The following is a 16,810-nucleotide window of genomic DNA, read 5'->3' on the forward strand; positions in this document are numbered from 1 at the left end:
TTTTGAACAATAATTCCCCAGTGGAAACAGCTCTGTGTTCAGAGTTACCAGCCCAGAGAGCCCAAATTGGAGAGCAGTGCATCTACCTGTGTAGGGGAAGCACGCCACGGGAGTGCTTATTACCTCGGGAAGTTTGGGGCAGCTGGTGGCTGCAAGCTGTCCAGCCTGCTTTTCCAAGACCTTATCCCCCCTGCCACCCTCCTCCCGCAGCTGTCATTTGATCCCCTGCCTCGGCTTTGAAAGGAGCTCTCCGAGGAAGCCAGATGTTGTGAACAAAAGTCTAAAAATAATCTTCCCATCTCTCAGCCCAGCAGCATGTGTGCTCTATGCGAACATGAGATTGGAGAGCCGCGTCTAACTTGGAGCGATTAAGTTCAACCACCGCTCCTGGCTCTGGCTTGGGAGCTCCTAACCCTTTCGATATTTCCCTCCCCGCCCAGAAGCCTCACAGCAAAGAGCAGCTCGCTCCAGCCGTCTGCCCTCTCCCTCCCTCCCAGGACTCGGACTCGCCTGGATCCTTGAAAACTCAGCTCCCTGTTTTATCTCTCCTTAGGAAGATGGATGCCAGCAGCCAGAAGCTGGTGCCTGAGCCGCACGTCTGTAGCAAGATCTTTGCCACAGCCTTGTGCATCGTAATCTTGCTCCCAGCTTCAGGCTTTACAAAGAATCTCTGGAAACGCTCTCTCCATCTCAAACTGACAGAGAAGTATGATGTGAGTAGCCGGCTGCGGTGGGGAGGGGAGCGCTGCGTGTGAACTCACGGGAGGCACTGGGAATAGCACGTTTTCGTGCAAAACCTCGGCCTTTCTCTCTTGGGCGGGCTTCCTCCAGCTCGTGCTAAACGCTTACCCCCTCCTGGTCGCAGGGTCAGGGTCTTGGGGAACGTCGCGAAACTCCTTTTGGAAAGGAAAGGAAGCTGAATAAACTTGTTTCTGCTGAAAGCTTTGTAAAAATATCACTTGCCTTTAGGGATATAGAAGAACTGCTGTTATGGACCTACCCAACGAGCTCCCACAGCTCGGGGGCTTGGTTATTGTTCTTATATAATGAGCAGAATTTGAACGCTTCAAACGGCTCCATTTGTGCTTTAGAAAAACTTTTCAGAAACAGGGTCTGAAGGTACTGTAAACTTATTCACAGTATTCCTGCAGGCAGCCGGTTCTGAAGGCATCTGCCGTTTAATTATATATGAAATGTATATTTATGTATATGTTAAAATGTATATTTAATTATACATGTTAATAATTTAACTCCAAACAATACCTGTAGCATTAACAATCCTAGGAATCCCATGCTTGCAGAAAAACAGATTTTTAGTGTGGTTACACTGTCTGTAAATTATAGTCTATCCGGCTGGTTATTTAAAGGAAATGGTGATAAATCACGTTGAACTCCATTTTTATCTGTTGATAAGGAATAAATTCAACTTCACATAACTAGGATTGTTTTCCCTCTACAACTTTGTGTTACAACAGCAGCAGCCTAAGCAGCCCCCCTGCACGTCCAGAGGCTGCAGACAGGGGAGAAGGGAAACCTCGAACGGACAGAATAGGAAAGCGATTGCAGGTGGCAATACTCATGCAATGAGATAAGAGGTGCCAGCACATGCTCGCAAAAGTCAAGGGATGCGGTTCAGCGCTCAGAGCAGGGGGGCTGACATGCTGTGACCTTGGTTAAGCTGTTTCATTTCCTGGTGACTCACTTTACCCAAGATGCGAAATGGGGATTATCTATACCGCATTTCACTAAATTCACAACAGGCATTTCACTGTGGAGTGCTGGGCTCCACGTGTAACAGGCACTAGAGGGTGGGAAAGCGGCCGCTATGACTTAAGTGGCTCACAAAAGAATCCGTCCTCCGCTCTGTCTTCTCTTTCCTGTTCCTTGGCAGTAGCCATGCCAGGCAGCCATCCCGGGCTCCTGGCAGGCGTTCATTAATGCTGCTTACTGGCGCCTGCTCCTGGCCCACGGGCCGGCAGCTGGCACCAGCCTCACTGTTCTCATCAAGCCATCAGAGCTGAGCACTAACCAGAAAAGTGCAGGAGACTTCCTGCAAAACCCTGCTAAGTTGAGCTCAAATTTCTCTTGCCCAGCAGTGGAGTTGCAGTGGAGGTGAAAGACGATTCTGTGCTTAACGAGTGGGTTGCACAGTGGTATCCACCCCCAGGACCTTAATTTTGCAGATCTGGTTAGCAGGAAAGCAGAAATGGGAACTGAAGAGGCAGAGAGCTGATGTTTGCACAGAAGAGGTGGGGAAGGGTGGGGCTAAGAAAATGTCTGATGTTTCAGGTGTTCTTGTTCTCAGGCCAAAAGACTCTTCTAAGCACGTCTGTGGAAGCACAAAAAAAAAGGCAATAAAATTTTTATGCAGAAGAATTTACAGGATAAAAATGCTGTGATGTGGCTTTGGGGTGGGAGAGACAATAAAATAGCCCCTTTAAAAAGTTCAGCTCAGCCTTGTCTCTTTAATAGCTTGTAATTGCCACTTGCTCTTGCCTCTCAAATAGTTTCCTGCCAAACTCACGTGGCATCCACTTTTTTTATGCAGAAGTCTGCCTGTGCCCACGAGCATAAGACCCATTTTACCTGTGCACCCTGGCCTTGCCTCTGAACATACAAGGAGGTGTTTGAGCCCAGAGGCCGGTTTCAGATTCCTTGCTGCAGTCAGAACAAGGGCCACGAAGACAACAGGCAGGATATTAGACCTGGGGAAGCAACTCTGACATGCTCAGGAGTAGACTGACTTTCTCCCAGTGCTGGGTGATTTGTGAAGTGCAGTGCACCCACCTGACAATCAGAGAGAGGACAGGGAGGAGGGATAGGGAAAGACATTACATGTAAACTGGTTCAAGTGATCAGAAACTGGTTAAAACCTGTAACAGAACAGACATTCAGTGCACATAAACCAGTCTGAAAATGGCCGAAACCGGTTTGAGATAAACCTGGCTGAATGTAGTATCAGACTTAGCTGATTTGGGCCAAACCGGTTTATGCAATGTCTGTCCCAGACCCCTTCCTGGTTGAAGTTAAATCAGAGTCCCCCAGCATGCTCTCTGGGCTGCGCAAAGAGCTGTGCTGGCTCCTCCCCTCTGCTCCCTGGATGCAGCTCCAGCAGAGACTTGCAGGTACAGTGGGGTCTGTCTGCCTTCCCCCTACCTCCCCTCACCACTTGCTGCTCAATCAGGGATGCCTCCCGCCCTCCCACAGCACAGACTGTAGCCAGCATGTGGTGTGCTAGCTAATGCTGAGATGTCTGTGTAAGACAGACAGGACAAAGGCAGACAGGACAGTGTCCACTTAGGGCTTTTTGGAGCTAATCAACAGGTAGATGGTAATGTCCCTCCTTGGAATGTTCCCTTCCTTGGGAAAAGTTATTTAAGAAGAGCTTGAACTAAGGAGAGAGGCTTTGTTTTCTGATGGGGTGTGAAAAACTGATAACAGAGCTGCTAAATGCTCTGTTATCAAGAAGGAGTAGGGAACCCCTCCCTAATTAAAGGATCCTGCCAGGGCCTGGTCACCCCCTGCTCAGCCCTGTGAAAGGGAAGGGAGGGCTGCTCTAACACCCCTGGTTTCTAGCCTGAGCCATTGCAGGCATGTGCCTATATTTCCTCCGTCCAGAGAGAATGTGTTTACAGTTACAAACAGGTTCAGCCTAGCCAGGTTAGACTAACCTGCAAAGATTGAATCAATTCAGGCTCAGCTTTTTTGAATGTCTGTCCCTAGCCAAGAAGCCTGCAAAATTCCCGGCTTTCATTTCATGAACAGCAAAAGCACCCTGACGTCTCAAAGATGCCTAGTTATTTGTCAGTGTGAAATTAGCTTCCTCTTAGCTGTCTCACAATTCCTCCATGGATTCCAGTGTCCTTTTGTCAACATTTTGCAATATGGACAAGGAAAAGTGTTTGGCTTACTAAATGTCTCATTGCACTCCTGGAAAAATTAATGATTACTATTATGTCTAAGAAGTTTCAGAGCTTTAACTCCCATTAGCTGTTCCTTCCCCTCTCTCAAAATAGCAGCTCAACTTAAACTACAAAGCAATTGGTACCAGAGATAGAAAAGCAGTAAAATGGGGAATTAGAACTTGCTGTTCAGCTCTCTTGTTCTGTAATGGCACAAAGCCTGTTCCCTCAGGGATACATCATCTTCCTTCAACCTGCGGTTCTTCAAAGGGCTGTTTTTCCTGCCTGCAGTTAATCCAGGAGCTACTGATCTGGCAAACTCATCTGGACTTACTTAGACTGAGAAAAAATTATCTACAGCAGATGAATGTGGCGTAGAAGATGCGACCTAAGATATTTCCATAAATTCCTAAATCATAAAGCCGGAAGAGACCATTCGGATCACTCTGTCTCTTCTGTGTCTATAAAAGGCCTTATGTCTTCCTGAGTTAATTCCTCTGTGAACTTCAGAGAATCTTTTAGAAAAGCATCCTGTCTTGATTTAAAGATTTTCAGCAACGGAGAACTTGGCACTGTCTTAGCCAAGTTGACTTAAATTCCCTCTTTATTAAAAATATTTATCTTCTTTCTGGGCTCAGTTTTATCCAGCATCATCTTCTGGCCCCTGGATCTTGTTATGCCTTTTCCTGCGAGACAGAAGAGCCCTCTCTTGTCCAATTTCTGTTCGCCATGCAGGTGCTTATAGAGCATGATTGAATCACCCTGACCTTGTCTTTGACAGCCGTATGTATTTTGCCCATGGAGGCTTCCACCGTAAGTCCTCATTTTCAATCTTTTAATTATTCTCTTGACTCTTCTAGGAATGCTCTCCAATGTGTCAACATTCTTTTTGAATATGGACATCGTAACCAAATATGGTTTTCCAAGAGCAAGCTCATCCATGACCACCATAACCTTTGTATTCCCACTCAATACTGCCCTGCATGTTAAAGGATGCCATTAATCCTTCTGGCCACTGTGTCACACTGGGAGCCTGAGTTTCTCTGAGCATCCCTCAGATCCAGATTGTCCCGGCTCAGTCTGGCTGGGATGGTTAAATCAGGGATGACCCTGCCTTGAGCAGGAGGCTGGACCAAATGCCCTTGTGAGGTCCCTTCCAGCCCTGCTTTTCTATGATCCTATGATCTTTAATGATATATTTTCTTCTAAATATGAGATGGGATAGGGCCAATAACCCTATCCTCCAGTTTCCCATGTGTAGACATATTGTCTTCCTAGAATCCTAGGGTTGGAAAGGGCCTGAAGCATCACCTGGTCCAACCCCCACAGTCCTTATTGTTTCTCTGAACAAAGTTTTTTGTTGTTGTTTCAGAGGAAAAGATGGCTTGGGGCCAATGGCTGAACAAATCATACCATTCTCACTGCTTCCATTGAAGTCAATGGCAACACTCCAGCTGACTTGAGGACCAGACTTGGTTGAGCCCTGCACACTGCCTCACTAAGGCCAACATCTAGAGTTATGGGAGGAAGCACTAACCATTAAAGAGCATACAGGCAGTCAGGGTGTCAACCAGTGCAGCCCCATTGACTTCAGTGGTACACAGATTTGTACCAGATGAGAATGTAGCCCAAAATCTCTGTCAGTGAGAACCTTATTAGAAATCTTTCTCATTGGGAGTAATATTATGCTGTAATATCCTTGTTTGGAGTGGAAACCTACTTAGAATTCAAGTTACAGAAATTGTGCTTAGAGACAAACCAGATGAGAAAAATATAAGGGCTTTATGGAATTTTTATTAGGCAGGTCACGTTATTGGAAGGACATGGGATTTAGTGAACACTTTAAAATAAAGAGACTTCATTCAGATAGCTCTTCGTCAGGCTGCTCTTGGCTTTCTGTGTTCCTCAGATGAACTCCTCATTCGTTCTGTCTCAACTAGTGCCTGGCTGTCTTTAATGCAGAAATTTCTATTAAAATGTGTTCATAAGTCTTCTGGGAAACAGAAATTTGCCTCCTGGATTGAAAAAAATATCCTCAAATGCAGAAATTTTAAGACTTGCCAGGTTCTGTAAAACTTAAAAATCCAAGTCATGCTGCAAGTCAAAATATAAATCCTAGGAGAGCTTTTAAGTAGGCCATCGTGAAATCCATAATCTGAAATGGCAACCACTGCAGAGTTAGTTAAAAAATGGAGACATTTTTTATTTGCTATTTTTCTTCAGAATCCTCTGAAGCACTGGCAGCATATATATTGCATAAAAGTTTTATAAAACATAGTCTACTGAAGTAAATGTTTCAAGATATCGATTATTCAGAGCAATAGGAGAACTAAAAAATAAAAACAGGGGAAAGGTCAAGTAGAAAGAAAGTCACTTTGGGAATTGTTGGCCTCAGAGCTCACACTGTTCCAAAAAGAAAACTGCATTCATTAAATAGCTTATGAATGGGGAAAAAAACCTCATTTTAAAATGAAAAAATATATATACATTTGATTTTTTTTGGATTTTGAAATTCATAACTTCCTGATTGGGGAATTCAGAACAACTCTCATCTCTGGTTACAAAATGGATTGGGGGGGAGGCGGGGGTAAATAAAGTCAACCACAAATTGAAATCAGCTTTACTAATTATTAATAATATGACCTATTATATGACTTAAAGGGGAATTGAGTAGTGCACTGTTCCATGGGTAAGTGCTAGTCCAAAATATGGCACTGTTACTAGTCAGCACGTGAGAACCTGTCTGAGTGTGAATGGAGCTTGATGCTTCATCTGTGGAAATATTTCAAACTGAATCTTTTCCCTTCACCATTCATCCAGTTAAAAAAAAGCAAACCATATTCTGGATTTCTCCTCCCACACTCCCTGATTTACATGTTCAAATTGTCTATCTATTTATATTTAATGTTGCTGAGTTTGCCTTGAAATTCTGGGGTAATTAAATTAAATGCAATTCAATCAGTGGGCAATTAGACACATGAGAGAGTATGGGTTTTTTTTCTTGCTGTAATACAAATGAATAAGATTGGCTTTAATAAAGGAACAAAGACTATATCGTTGTAACTATACATTATGGGTGGCCCATTGCAAAGACGATGGAAGCACATCTATCGCATCAGCATTATAAATAAATATCGTTATCGCTTATGTCGAAGTGTGCTCATTTTGTACAATTAACCATTATAACTGCTGAGGGAACCATGTATTTTGTCCAGAATACATTTTAAAATAACTTCACTCATTTGTAACAATAAGGACACATAGGAGAAGAAGCTAATTCCAAAATTAATTGACCTAGTTAGCTGCATCTTGCAAATAACTCAATTGTTGCAAACTGAGGCCATCTACTGGAATCTAAAAGAACTGCAGCAAAGCTCCCCAAATTGACTTTTCCTTACATACTGAGTGATAAGAATATTTGAATGAAAGGCTCCAAAAAAAAAAAAATTCCCACTTCACCTTTACCCCCTGTCTATATGCTTTGGGAAAGGAGAGGAGAAAGTGAACTGCAAATCTATTTCTACTCCCAGTTGGAAAAAAGAGGCAGTTTCCCATACACCCCCAGACCAATGAAAGGAGGTTAAACTCTTGATAAAGTTCTGTTAGCTGCAGATCACAGGGGATTGTTTATATGCATTAAACCTATGGGTGCATTGAACAATAAAAGCATAGCACTCAACCTTATACATTTGAGGCAGAAGTTGTAGGTCTTATAGGGGGGTCTTTTGGTATCTCCCCTGAGGACGTGTATCTTGCAAATGTGTCCGGTGCAGTGAACTGTATCTCAAAGGCAAATATTTGCTCTGCAGAAGCATTATTGAGTCTCAGGTTAGTGCTGATTTGGAAACATGCAGAGAAGGAGACATCAATGTCACTCTAAGTGTCTCTGTCACCTGGGGGTAGAATTTTCCCCAAAGCCGCCCAGAAAATATCCTGGCCATGGTGGCATTGTGCAGTACAGAACTTGGCTTTTTGTCACTGATGCACAGAAATTATAGGGATGGACACCCTTCTGAGAGTGCACACTGGGTAAAACTCTATCCCTTCAGGACTCTTCCCAGGACTGCAATGAAGCCCAGCGTGTGCCCACTTGGCATGCACTGCCTCTGGAAACCAACGTAATGTTACCCCAGCTTTCCCGAGAGAGTTCATTGGCACATGCAGCGAGACTGAGGTGCAGTATACAGACAATGGGCCCAATTCTCCCCGGCACTTAGGTTGCTTTGTACTGTATTGCTGGCATAAAACGGCTTGAAGGCTGGCATAGCTAGCCACAGAACAACTGCTTCAGTAGCAGAGCCACCCCTTATGACTCAAAGCCATAGAGTAGCTAACCTTATTGGCATAACCTCTCTAGAGCTACCCAATAGCAAATTTTATCTATGAGGAAAATGTATGTGATTGGGGAAAGGACACGGCTGGAATTTCCTTCATTGTCCTCTTCCCCAGTTGATGCCTTACAGTAGATAGCAGCAATTACATGGAAGAGCTACACCCAGGTTGCTCTAACAGCCCATGGATCTGGACCAGGACACCAACAGCAGAAGGTTGAAAGTTTTCAAGAAAGGTTTCATTCCAGTTTGGTGCCTACGTATGAGCATACCCATCATACTGGGGTTGTACTGCTTGCTCCTCCACTAGAGCCTGAACTAGGATTTGAGCCAACATATTTGGACTCAGCGAAAACCTTTTTTCCTTTCTGGTGGGAACCACAGCTCTTCAGCGGCTTTGGAGATCCAAGGGGACAGCTGGTGCCAAATAAAATGGCACCCCACAAAAGCTGAGGGCTGCAAGTTTGTCTGTATAGCTGTGTAGCGATAGGTGTGATCATTGGACCCAAAGCCATGATTATTGTCACTATCCTGAGCCACTCACAGCGGGAGTGACAAAGCTGAGGCTGCAGGAGCATCAGCAAAATAAAAAACGGGGAGATTCCTCCCATCCTTTACAAATTCTGTTCCTCCTGCTCTTGGCTTCCTGTAGGAGGTGGAGGGGAGGAGGAAGAAGGTGTTTCCCAGGCTGAATGTACCATGGGATTTGTAACAGGTTGCCTCCCCAGCACCACCTTCCCTGTTAATCCGCGCCTTACATGGAGCGCCCTTGGAGTCCCCTTTAAGGTTCCTATGTCCCGCTTTCTACTCTCCTGCCACGTCTTGATGGAAATTATTATGCTGATGTTCTTGTAAGTGGGAGACTGCTTATTGTATTTCATATGTTGGGGTCTTTCACCTCCACCGAGCTTGACCCCAGTCTTTCTCTAGTTAGGCCTCTCCAGCTACACCCTCCAAACAGGGTTTGACTATGAGGCTCTAGCCTTTCATTGTCTTGAGGCTCGTGGCCCTTTCTTCTGCTCCAATCTGGAGCCCAGCCTCCCTGGCCTAGAGGCATGGCCACTGGCCCCACAGCCAAGTCACAGCGTCTCAGTCCAAACAAACAAACAAAAAAATTGCGCCTCAAGTACACCAGACCACCCTGATGTTTTAAGATCGTGCCCTCTGGTGCTGGGGTCAGTGCACCCCAAAATCCCTTGCCCACTCTGGTGCTGGGGCCTATGCACCCATAACACTGTGCCTTCTCTGGTGCTGGGGTCAATGCACTCCAAATCCTGTGCCCACACTGGTGCCAGGTCCCCACGCTGTTGTGGGGTTCCAGTGAGGACTTCTCCTTCCCCAAATAGCCTCACCCAAACCACCGGTGTTACTCAATAACAAAAAGAAATAAGACCAGTCCTGTCCATCGCCCCATCTGTTCCAAGTTACAATGTGTTTGGTGTTGACCACACACTCTCCTTATGCCAAATCTTTGTTCTCCCTTTTTCTCTTCTGCAAGGATTATGAGTACCCTCTTCATTCTCACAGTGCCCACTACCAGAAGAATGACCGCTGCCCCCCACCCCCCCAGACTTTGCCGGACCAAGCGTGTGAAGTGCCCAGCTGCCGCTCAGATTCAGAGTGTGAAAGACACAAGCGCTGCTGTTACAACGGATGCATCTACGCGTGCCTAGAATCGGTGCAACCCCCTCCAGGTACGGCAGCCTGCATGATCCAACTTCATCAGATAGAAATGTTTGGGTTTTTGCCAAGTGGCAAATAAAATAGGTCCAGCATAATTGCAGACAGTAGAAAGTAGATAAGCCTACCTTAAGTTTAGAGGGAGGAGTGGGGGTTTGAGACTATGCCTCCAAAGGAAACAAAAGTTACGACCTTTGTGATGCCACGAGTCAGGTCTTCTTGATGGGAGCTGCTGCTCCTAGGAGCAATCTGAACAAGGGCAGATCTTATTGAAAGAAACCCAGTTAAATCCTTCCAAGAGGTGCTGCCTGATCAGGAGCAGGGCCAGACACGGTTGTGGGGCAGAGTGGGCAGCCACCCGGGGCCCAGACAGAAAGTGGGCCTGAAAATGGTATTTTTTATTATTATTATTATTATTACTATTATTATTATTATTATTCTCTCCGGCAAAGAGGGGCCTAATATTAGAAGTTTGCTTGGGGCTGCCAGGGGTCTAGGTACAGTGCTGATCAGGGGTGGGGGAAATCAGTTTTGTAAAACTAACTGTGTGTCCAATGATTGCTCATCCTTGATACTGTGCTTTTTTTAAAATAGTTTTAGACTGGTTGGTGCAGCCCAAGCCACGCTGGCTGGGAGGAAATGGTTGGTTGTTAGATGGACCAGAGGAAGTGTTACAAGGTACGGCTTGTGTCACTCCTGGCATTTTAATCACCTGTGCAATATTGGTTATTGGATACTGTTGTACAAAGGACTGTGGTTTGGAAAACATGCAAGTTAGCTATAGAGCAGATCAGGGAAAGGTCCAACAAAACAGATCTTCAAATAATGCCAATTTGGCAAAATGGAAATATTCTTTTGAAATATGTTCTTGGTAGACGTCCAGCAAGTCTCTGCCAAGACCATTTTAGGCTGGGCATAAGGAAAAACTTCTTTACTGTCCAAGCCCCCATGGCCTGGAATAGACTCCCCCCAGAGGTGTTGCAAGCACCTACTCCGGACTCTTTTAAGAAGCATTTGGATGCATATCTTGCTGGGATTATTTGACCCCAGCTGACTTCTTGCCCCTGGGGCAGGGGGCTGGACCCAATGATCTTCTGAGGTCCCTTCCAGTCCTAATGTCTATGAAATCCATGACATAGGCAGGTTTCCTACTCGTTCATCTGACAGGCTGCTGGAGAGGCTGGCATCCATGGCTCATGGGATTGGGAGGAACCTGGAGTCCCAGAGACTCTGGTAGTCAGCAAGTCAGTCTCATATGAATTTGGGGGCTTAGCTACAGATAAGCCAAAGCATGGGCTCCATCAGTCAAATTTTGTTTAGAAATTTTCAAAACAAAACCTTTCAAAAGGAGGGAGGAAAAAAATCAGGCTTTCCCCTGGGAACCGATAATCCAGCTTTCAACCAGCCCTAGTGAGATGCAGCTCAGTGTTGATCAATCATCCATTCCCAAAGCAGTTTTGGAGAGGCTGTGGTCTCAGTTCAGCCCCCGAAGTTTCTCTGTAACACCACTTCATCTGCACTGAGTAACAAAAGCAATCAATCAGTGTTAGCCCGGAAAGAGACTTCCTGTAAATTAATTGTCCATTAAATGACCTTCAGCCAGCCTTTTAGACTTTGGGGTTTCAGACATTCAGATTCTGGCCTCAATGTTAGCTGCCCATGTGATTTTGTGTTTCCCAGGCATGCGTGATTGACTGTGGAAAGCAGGTTTGTATGGAGAAATGCAGGCCTGAAGTCTTCCAGGAAGGCTCCTAACCCTGCTGTACTTTTCAAGTGAGCCTACAATGACCTGCTTTTTGGGTTTAATGAGCTAGTCAACAGTTCTTGAAGGACTTGGAAAACCTGACTTGGGGTCCAAGCTAATTTCTCTCTGCTAGAGGCAAAGGTGAGGCATAGTTTTGGGGGAATTTTCTCTCTCCTTTGCCTTTTGTGGGGTTCTTGCACCTTGCCCTGAAGCATCTGGTGCTGGCCACTGTCAGGGGCAAGAGGCTCTAGGGATGTGTCAAAGCCATTCTCTGCCAACCTCTCTGTAGGTGTTTGGGGCTTGGGGAGCACCTTAGGATTACTGAGGGGCTGGAGAAGGACACCACCGTGTTACTGTCTGATTCTCCAAGTTAGTACAGTCTAAGTTTATGACTTGGGGGCTTATTTTCCAGCTGAGGCCTGCAGCACTACTGAGGATGGAGATGAGCCTCTGCATTGTCCAACAGGATACGAATGCCACATCATTAATCCTGGCAACACAGCCGAAGGGATTCCCAACAGGGGACAATGTATCAAGCAACGTGGAAATCCTGGTCAGTTCATTAGAAAACATCTTTCTGCTCATATTGTAAGGGACTACATTGAGGGACACCTCTGTCCTGAGGTAGAGACTTTTAAAATATCAGGTTAGGTAACACAGGGTTCCTAGGTTTGCATTTCCTCTATCTTTAATGCCAGTTTTCTCTAGCCACAAATCTGACCTTTCTACCCTCCTCAAGGCTGCTTCTGGAGGCATTACACTTCCAACTCCAAAAAGGAAAGGCCTTTGCTATGGAGAAGGCTGTACATTATCACCTCTGCCATCCCTCCATTTCTTATGTCTCAATTGAGTGGGTACTTCAAGAAACAAGAGTCCTGTGGTCATGATGCTGTTGATCAAGCCATTGATCTGGGCTTAAGATCAGTGGATGGCCAATATGAAAGCGGGGACAGAATTTGAAGCACATGTTTTTATGGCTAGTTTTTGCCATAGGTTTGCTTCATTATCCAAGTACAATACTTGAGACCAAGAGGATGCAAGGAGCAAAATCACTTAATTTGGAAGAAAACTTTATATGAGAGATTAAGTGCTTTAAATTAGAGAGAACTAAACTGAAGCCTTGGAAAAATTTAAAGGACACAGTCAGTACATCACCTCTTCTACATGATCTTTAAGGACCTCTTGGGAGGTGATAGTACTTGTATCCCCATGGAGCTCAAAAGGAAGCAATTGCTTGGCAGTTTTCAGTAACAGTCCCACAACTAACTCCTTATAGCAGCTCTGTTTGTTATTCTGTGCGCAGCACATGGCATTTTGGACCGTGAGCCATAGCCTTAGCTGATGTAAATGAGTGTAGCCTAATTAAAGTCTTGACTTTAATCTATATTAATTTACAGCAGCTGTGGAGTCATTCCCGAATGTTTGTTCTACATGGGCACGTCCGTGTCCACCCATTTAATTTTGGCAGGAACACATTTATTCCTTTCTGCATGGGATGGTCAACTTTAACATTAAAGTGATAAAACTACAGCAGAGAATCATGACTGACATCGTTTTCTGCCCTCTGACTATGGGTCCTTGCTTTTGGAGTCAAATACACTAGTGTTTGCCAACAAGGGAGCTCAGAAAGGCTGATTTATTTTCCAAGACATTTTACAACCTGTAAAAGTGTGTGCCGCTTCCGTGAAAGATATGCGCATATACTAGGATACAAATCATCACAGGCTCAAAACATTAGCAGTCTCTATTCTTACTGCATCACTATAACAGCTACAGAGATGTCAAACTGGACCCTGTCTATGAAAGAACCTACAGATTTTCTGCTGACTTTCCTTTTTAATGTCCTCCTTAATATTTGTTTTATTTATGTCCTATGATCCCTAATTATATGTATAATGATATGATCCTGTAATTATGGTGTCCTAATAATTTCTCTGGAGTTTTTCATGTATAATGTGATCCTGGTAAACAAAGGAGATCACTGGTATGAACGCACATACTTTTGGAGCTTCATCCAAGGTTAAAGTTGGAGCAGTTTTGTGTCTTTTCTTAATTATCTACATGTAACAGCTAGGGCATAACAGCTGCTGCCGTTTTGAAATGGCTCCAGATGTATGTGTGTTCAGATCCCAAGCTCGAATTTGAGTTGCAGAGAAATCTGTTGGCTCAGAAGACCGCTGGAGCCTAGATACCCATTGGACTCATGCGAATAAAGCACATCAGATTTGATAGATAGCAACAAAGAAGGAAGGGATGTTGTTAGCATCATGTTGGGCTGCCTTTGGCCCCCGTCTCCTCCCCCAGCCCAAATGACCAGGTACCAATTTACACCTGAGGCAGCCTTCAGAGAGCCATAGCAAGATGCCATAACTAGTCTGCCCCCGTGCCTCCAAACCTAGTGATATTGTCTTGAGATTGTAGCGATGTCTTCTTTAATCAACGCCTCCTATTTAAAAAAGTGTGATTCCTTACGACTAATAGAGCTCAGTGTAGATGTCATAAAGCTCAGACTATCTGGGATAACGGTGGTTGCGTGGATCCACTGGGGGAGCTCCACAGCGGCCTGTGGACACCAATACTCCGCAGCAGCTACAGATGTGTTGGGGATGAGGGGATAATCCTAGCCCCAGGGTCATTCACCCATGGCGCTCTCAGGCAATGCACCGGGCCAAAGATTTAAGCCATGGGAAATAGTTCAGGAGATATGTTCTCATAATCTATCTTCTTGCCTTCCAGATAGCCGCAACCTAAGGCATAAATACTACAAGGAATATTTTGGTAAGACATCAGCACTGAATCTTTTGTATTGCTGAGCTTTGCATGGGTCAGTTTGTTTAGGAGGCTGTTTATGAAAGGAAGGGGCCAGGCATAATAGGGAGAGATGCTTTAGAGGCTTCTCTGTGGCTGCGTCTACACGAGACATTTACTGCGCAGTAGCGTTGCAGGGCACGAACCGTGATGTGACACTACGGTGCAGTAGGAATGCGCTACTGTGCAAGCAGCATCACCAGGAAGCCGTGTGGGGAACTACTGTGCAGTCATGCCAGTTACTGCACCGTCATTTAGTCCTTGGGTGTGCAAGTACTAAATGACTGCGCAGTAGCAACTGCGCCATCAGCGTCTCGTGTAGACACAGCCTGTGTGCCTCAGTCTGTGCCTCTGAGTTCAGGCGTGCAACACACCTCAGATCTAAAACATAACAGTCATTTCAGGTCTTGTAACAACCTGCCTTGTTACACTGATGCTTCCTAACTGATTTGACATGAATGACCCAGGGCTAAATATGCTCCCCAACCTTAACTGCGTCACTGGTACAACACTTCCACCAAAGAGCTGCAAACTAACACAGCGCTCATTCAAAATAGAGCTAGAGGTCTTTCTTTTTTTTTTTTTAAAGAATTCTTCATTAAAAAAAAGGCATAATTAATTGTGCTGAGGTTTGTTCTACAGGGAGTAATTCCAATAATGTGGTCGGCTATGTTAAACAGCAGCAGAAGCACTTAGGCTAACCACAGAGATGTCCAAGTAAGTACCATCTAAGCATACAGACAGCTATGTGATACTGAGAGCAATGGGATACTACGTGACTAGTACAGGGGTTTTTTTATGGATGCTCTTCAGCTGGCTTTTTAAAGACCGGTAAAGTATGTGCACCTTAGGACTTAAAGTGGCTCTCCTACACGGAGGTGAAATAGATGCACTGGAAGGCTTCGGCTGACAAATGGGAGGTGTCTTTAACCCTCCCAAGGTCAGACTGCATTGCAGAGAGATCTCTGCAAACTACTCCTAGTGCAATTCACCCAGCTTTCTCCTTTTGGTTCACGTGCACAAAATTAAAGAACCTCTGACATTTGTGGGCTTTCTTTTTCCATTGAGAATACATTCTGAGGATGAAAAATGGCTGCAGAATGGTGGGGGGGGCAGCTATGAATTTCAAAACATCTTTTAGGCAAAGCTTAAACATTTGCATCCAAATAGTGTCGGTTGTTTTTAATTCTACTACATGCTCTCATGTTTTATACAGCACATACTAGGGTCTGGTTTTAACTCACATGTATCTTTCTCAAACCCTGACCCTCTCTACTCTTTATCTTTCAAAATGAGAAGTGACAGCAATAAGGCACCAGTTACAAATACATCAGTTAATGAGTTAAATCTCTTGTCACTAAACTTTGGTGAGAGTCATGGTTGAGATCGTATGGGCATGCAGGGGCATGTTCTGTGCAAACATCACATCAATGGTCAAGGTTTTAATTGCCTTTTTTGTTTGATTTTTCACACAGTGGGACCTAGGTGATAAGAAGCTTTAAATGAAAGATATACCCAATAGTTGTCGACTACAGGAGAACTCTTGCCCCACATCACCAGCGGTGTCCATTCAGCAGCTCCCTGATCTCTACCACTTGCTAACAGAAGAACTGTGCTATGCAAGAAAGACAGTTTCAATCCCTCAAAAGAAACCACAGCCCTTAGAAGCAGCTCCTCTACAAATGGACCATGCTGTGTTGCACAGATAATCACTCTGAAGCACAGATAATCACTTTGAAATTCATTTTTAAATCAGAAGAGTACGTGCTGGGTGTGTCTACATGAGACACTTACTGCACATTAGCCTAATGTCACTGCGTAGTTGTGCGTCATGGCAAAAAATGTGCTAATAGCCTACTGCGCAGTATTATTAAGCTAATGCACAGTAAACGTCACTAAATAACCGTGCACCAGTGCAACTACAGAATAACTTTCAGTACTGAGCAGTTAGTTAGTACTTTATTACGGAAGTACTAAACTAAATGTGCAGTATCTAAGGTTCATCAATGCATGTGTAGACACGCACACTGTAATGCATATTAAAGGACTGCTTCTGATTTCATTTCCATGGATATCAATCAGCAGTAGCATCGGCCTAAAAATGATGTAGATGAGTTCAGAGCAAGGCTCTAGGTATCTACAGCTTGATTGATTTTTGTGAAGTACGTTCAATGAATACAGGGAATGACCTACATACTGCACATAGGTTGTTTTAACACAGGTCAAAAGTTCTCTTACTTGTAAGGGAAGCCTTTGGCCGCTGATTTATCAACAGCATGCATAACTTGAAGATGTTCCCTAATGAAAGTGAACTCTGAAGAATGGATTTCCTCCAGTGTATCACA

General features: G+C 44.6%; 1 protein-coding gene across 1 annotated transcript; it reads left to right on the top strand.

Moving 5' to 3' along the window:
- The first annotated feature begins 225 nt into the window (after window positions 1-225).
- Window positions 226-16,276, top strand: WFDC1 (WAP four-disulfide core domain 1). Its single transcript, XM_019535947.1, has 7 exons — window positions 226-713; window positions 9,732-9,927; window positions 10,508-10,591; window positions 12,070-12,210; window positions 14,394-14,435; window positions 15,108-15,182; window positions 15,941-16,276. The coding sequence occupies exons 1-6, from the start codon at window positions 558-560 to the stop codon at window positions 15,164-15,166; spliced, it is 678 nt and encodes a 225-aa protein (XP_019391492.1). The 5' UTR covers window positions 226-557; the 3' UTR covers window positions 15,167-15,182; window positions 15,941-16,276.
- Window positions 16,277-16,810: the final 534 nt, after the last annotated feature.

This window comes from Crocodylus porosus, unplaced genomic scaffold, assembly GCF_001723895.1.
Source record: "Crocodylus porosus isolate Cpor-Errol unplaced genomic scaffold, CroPor_comp1, whole genome shotgun sequence".
Lineage (NCBI taxonomy): Eukaryota > Metazoa > Chordata > Crocodylia > Crocodylidae > Crocodylus > Crocodylus porosus.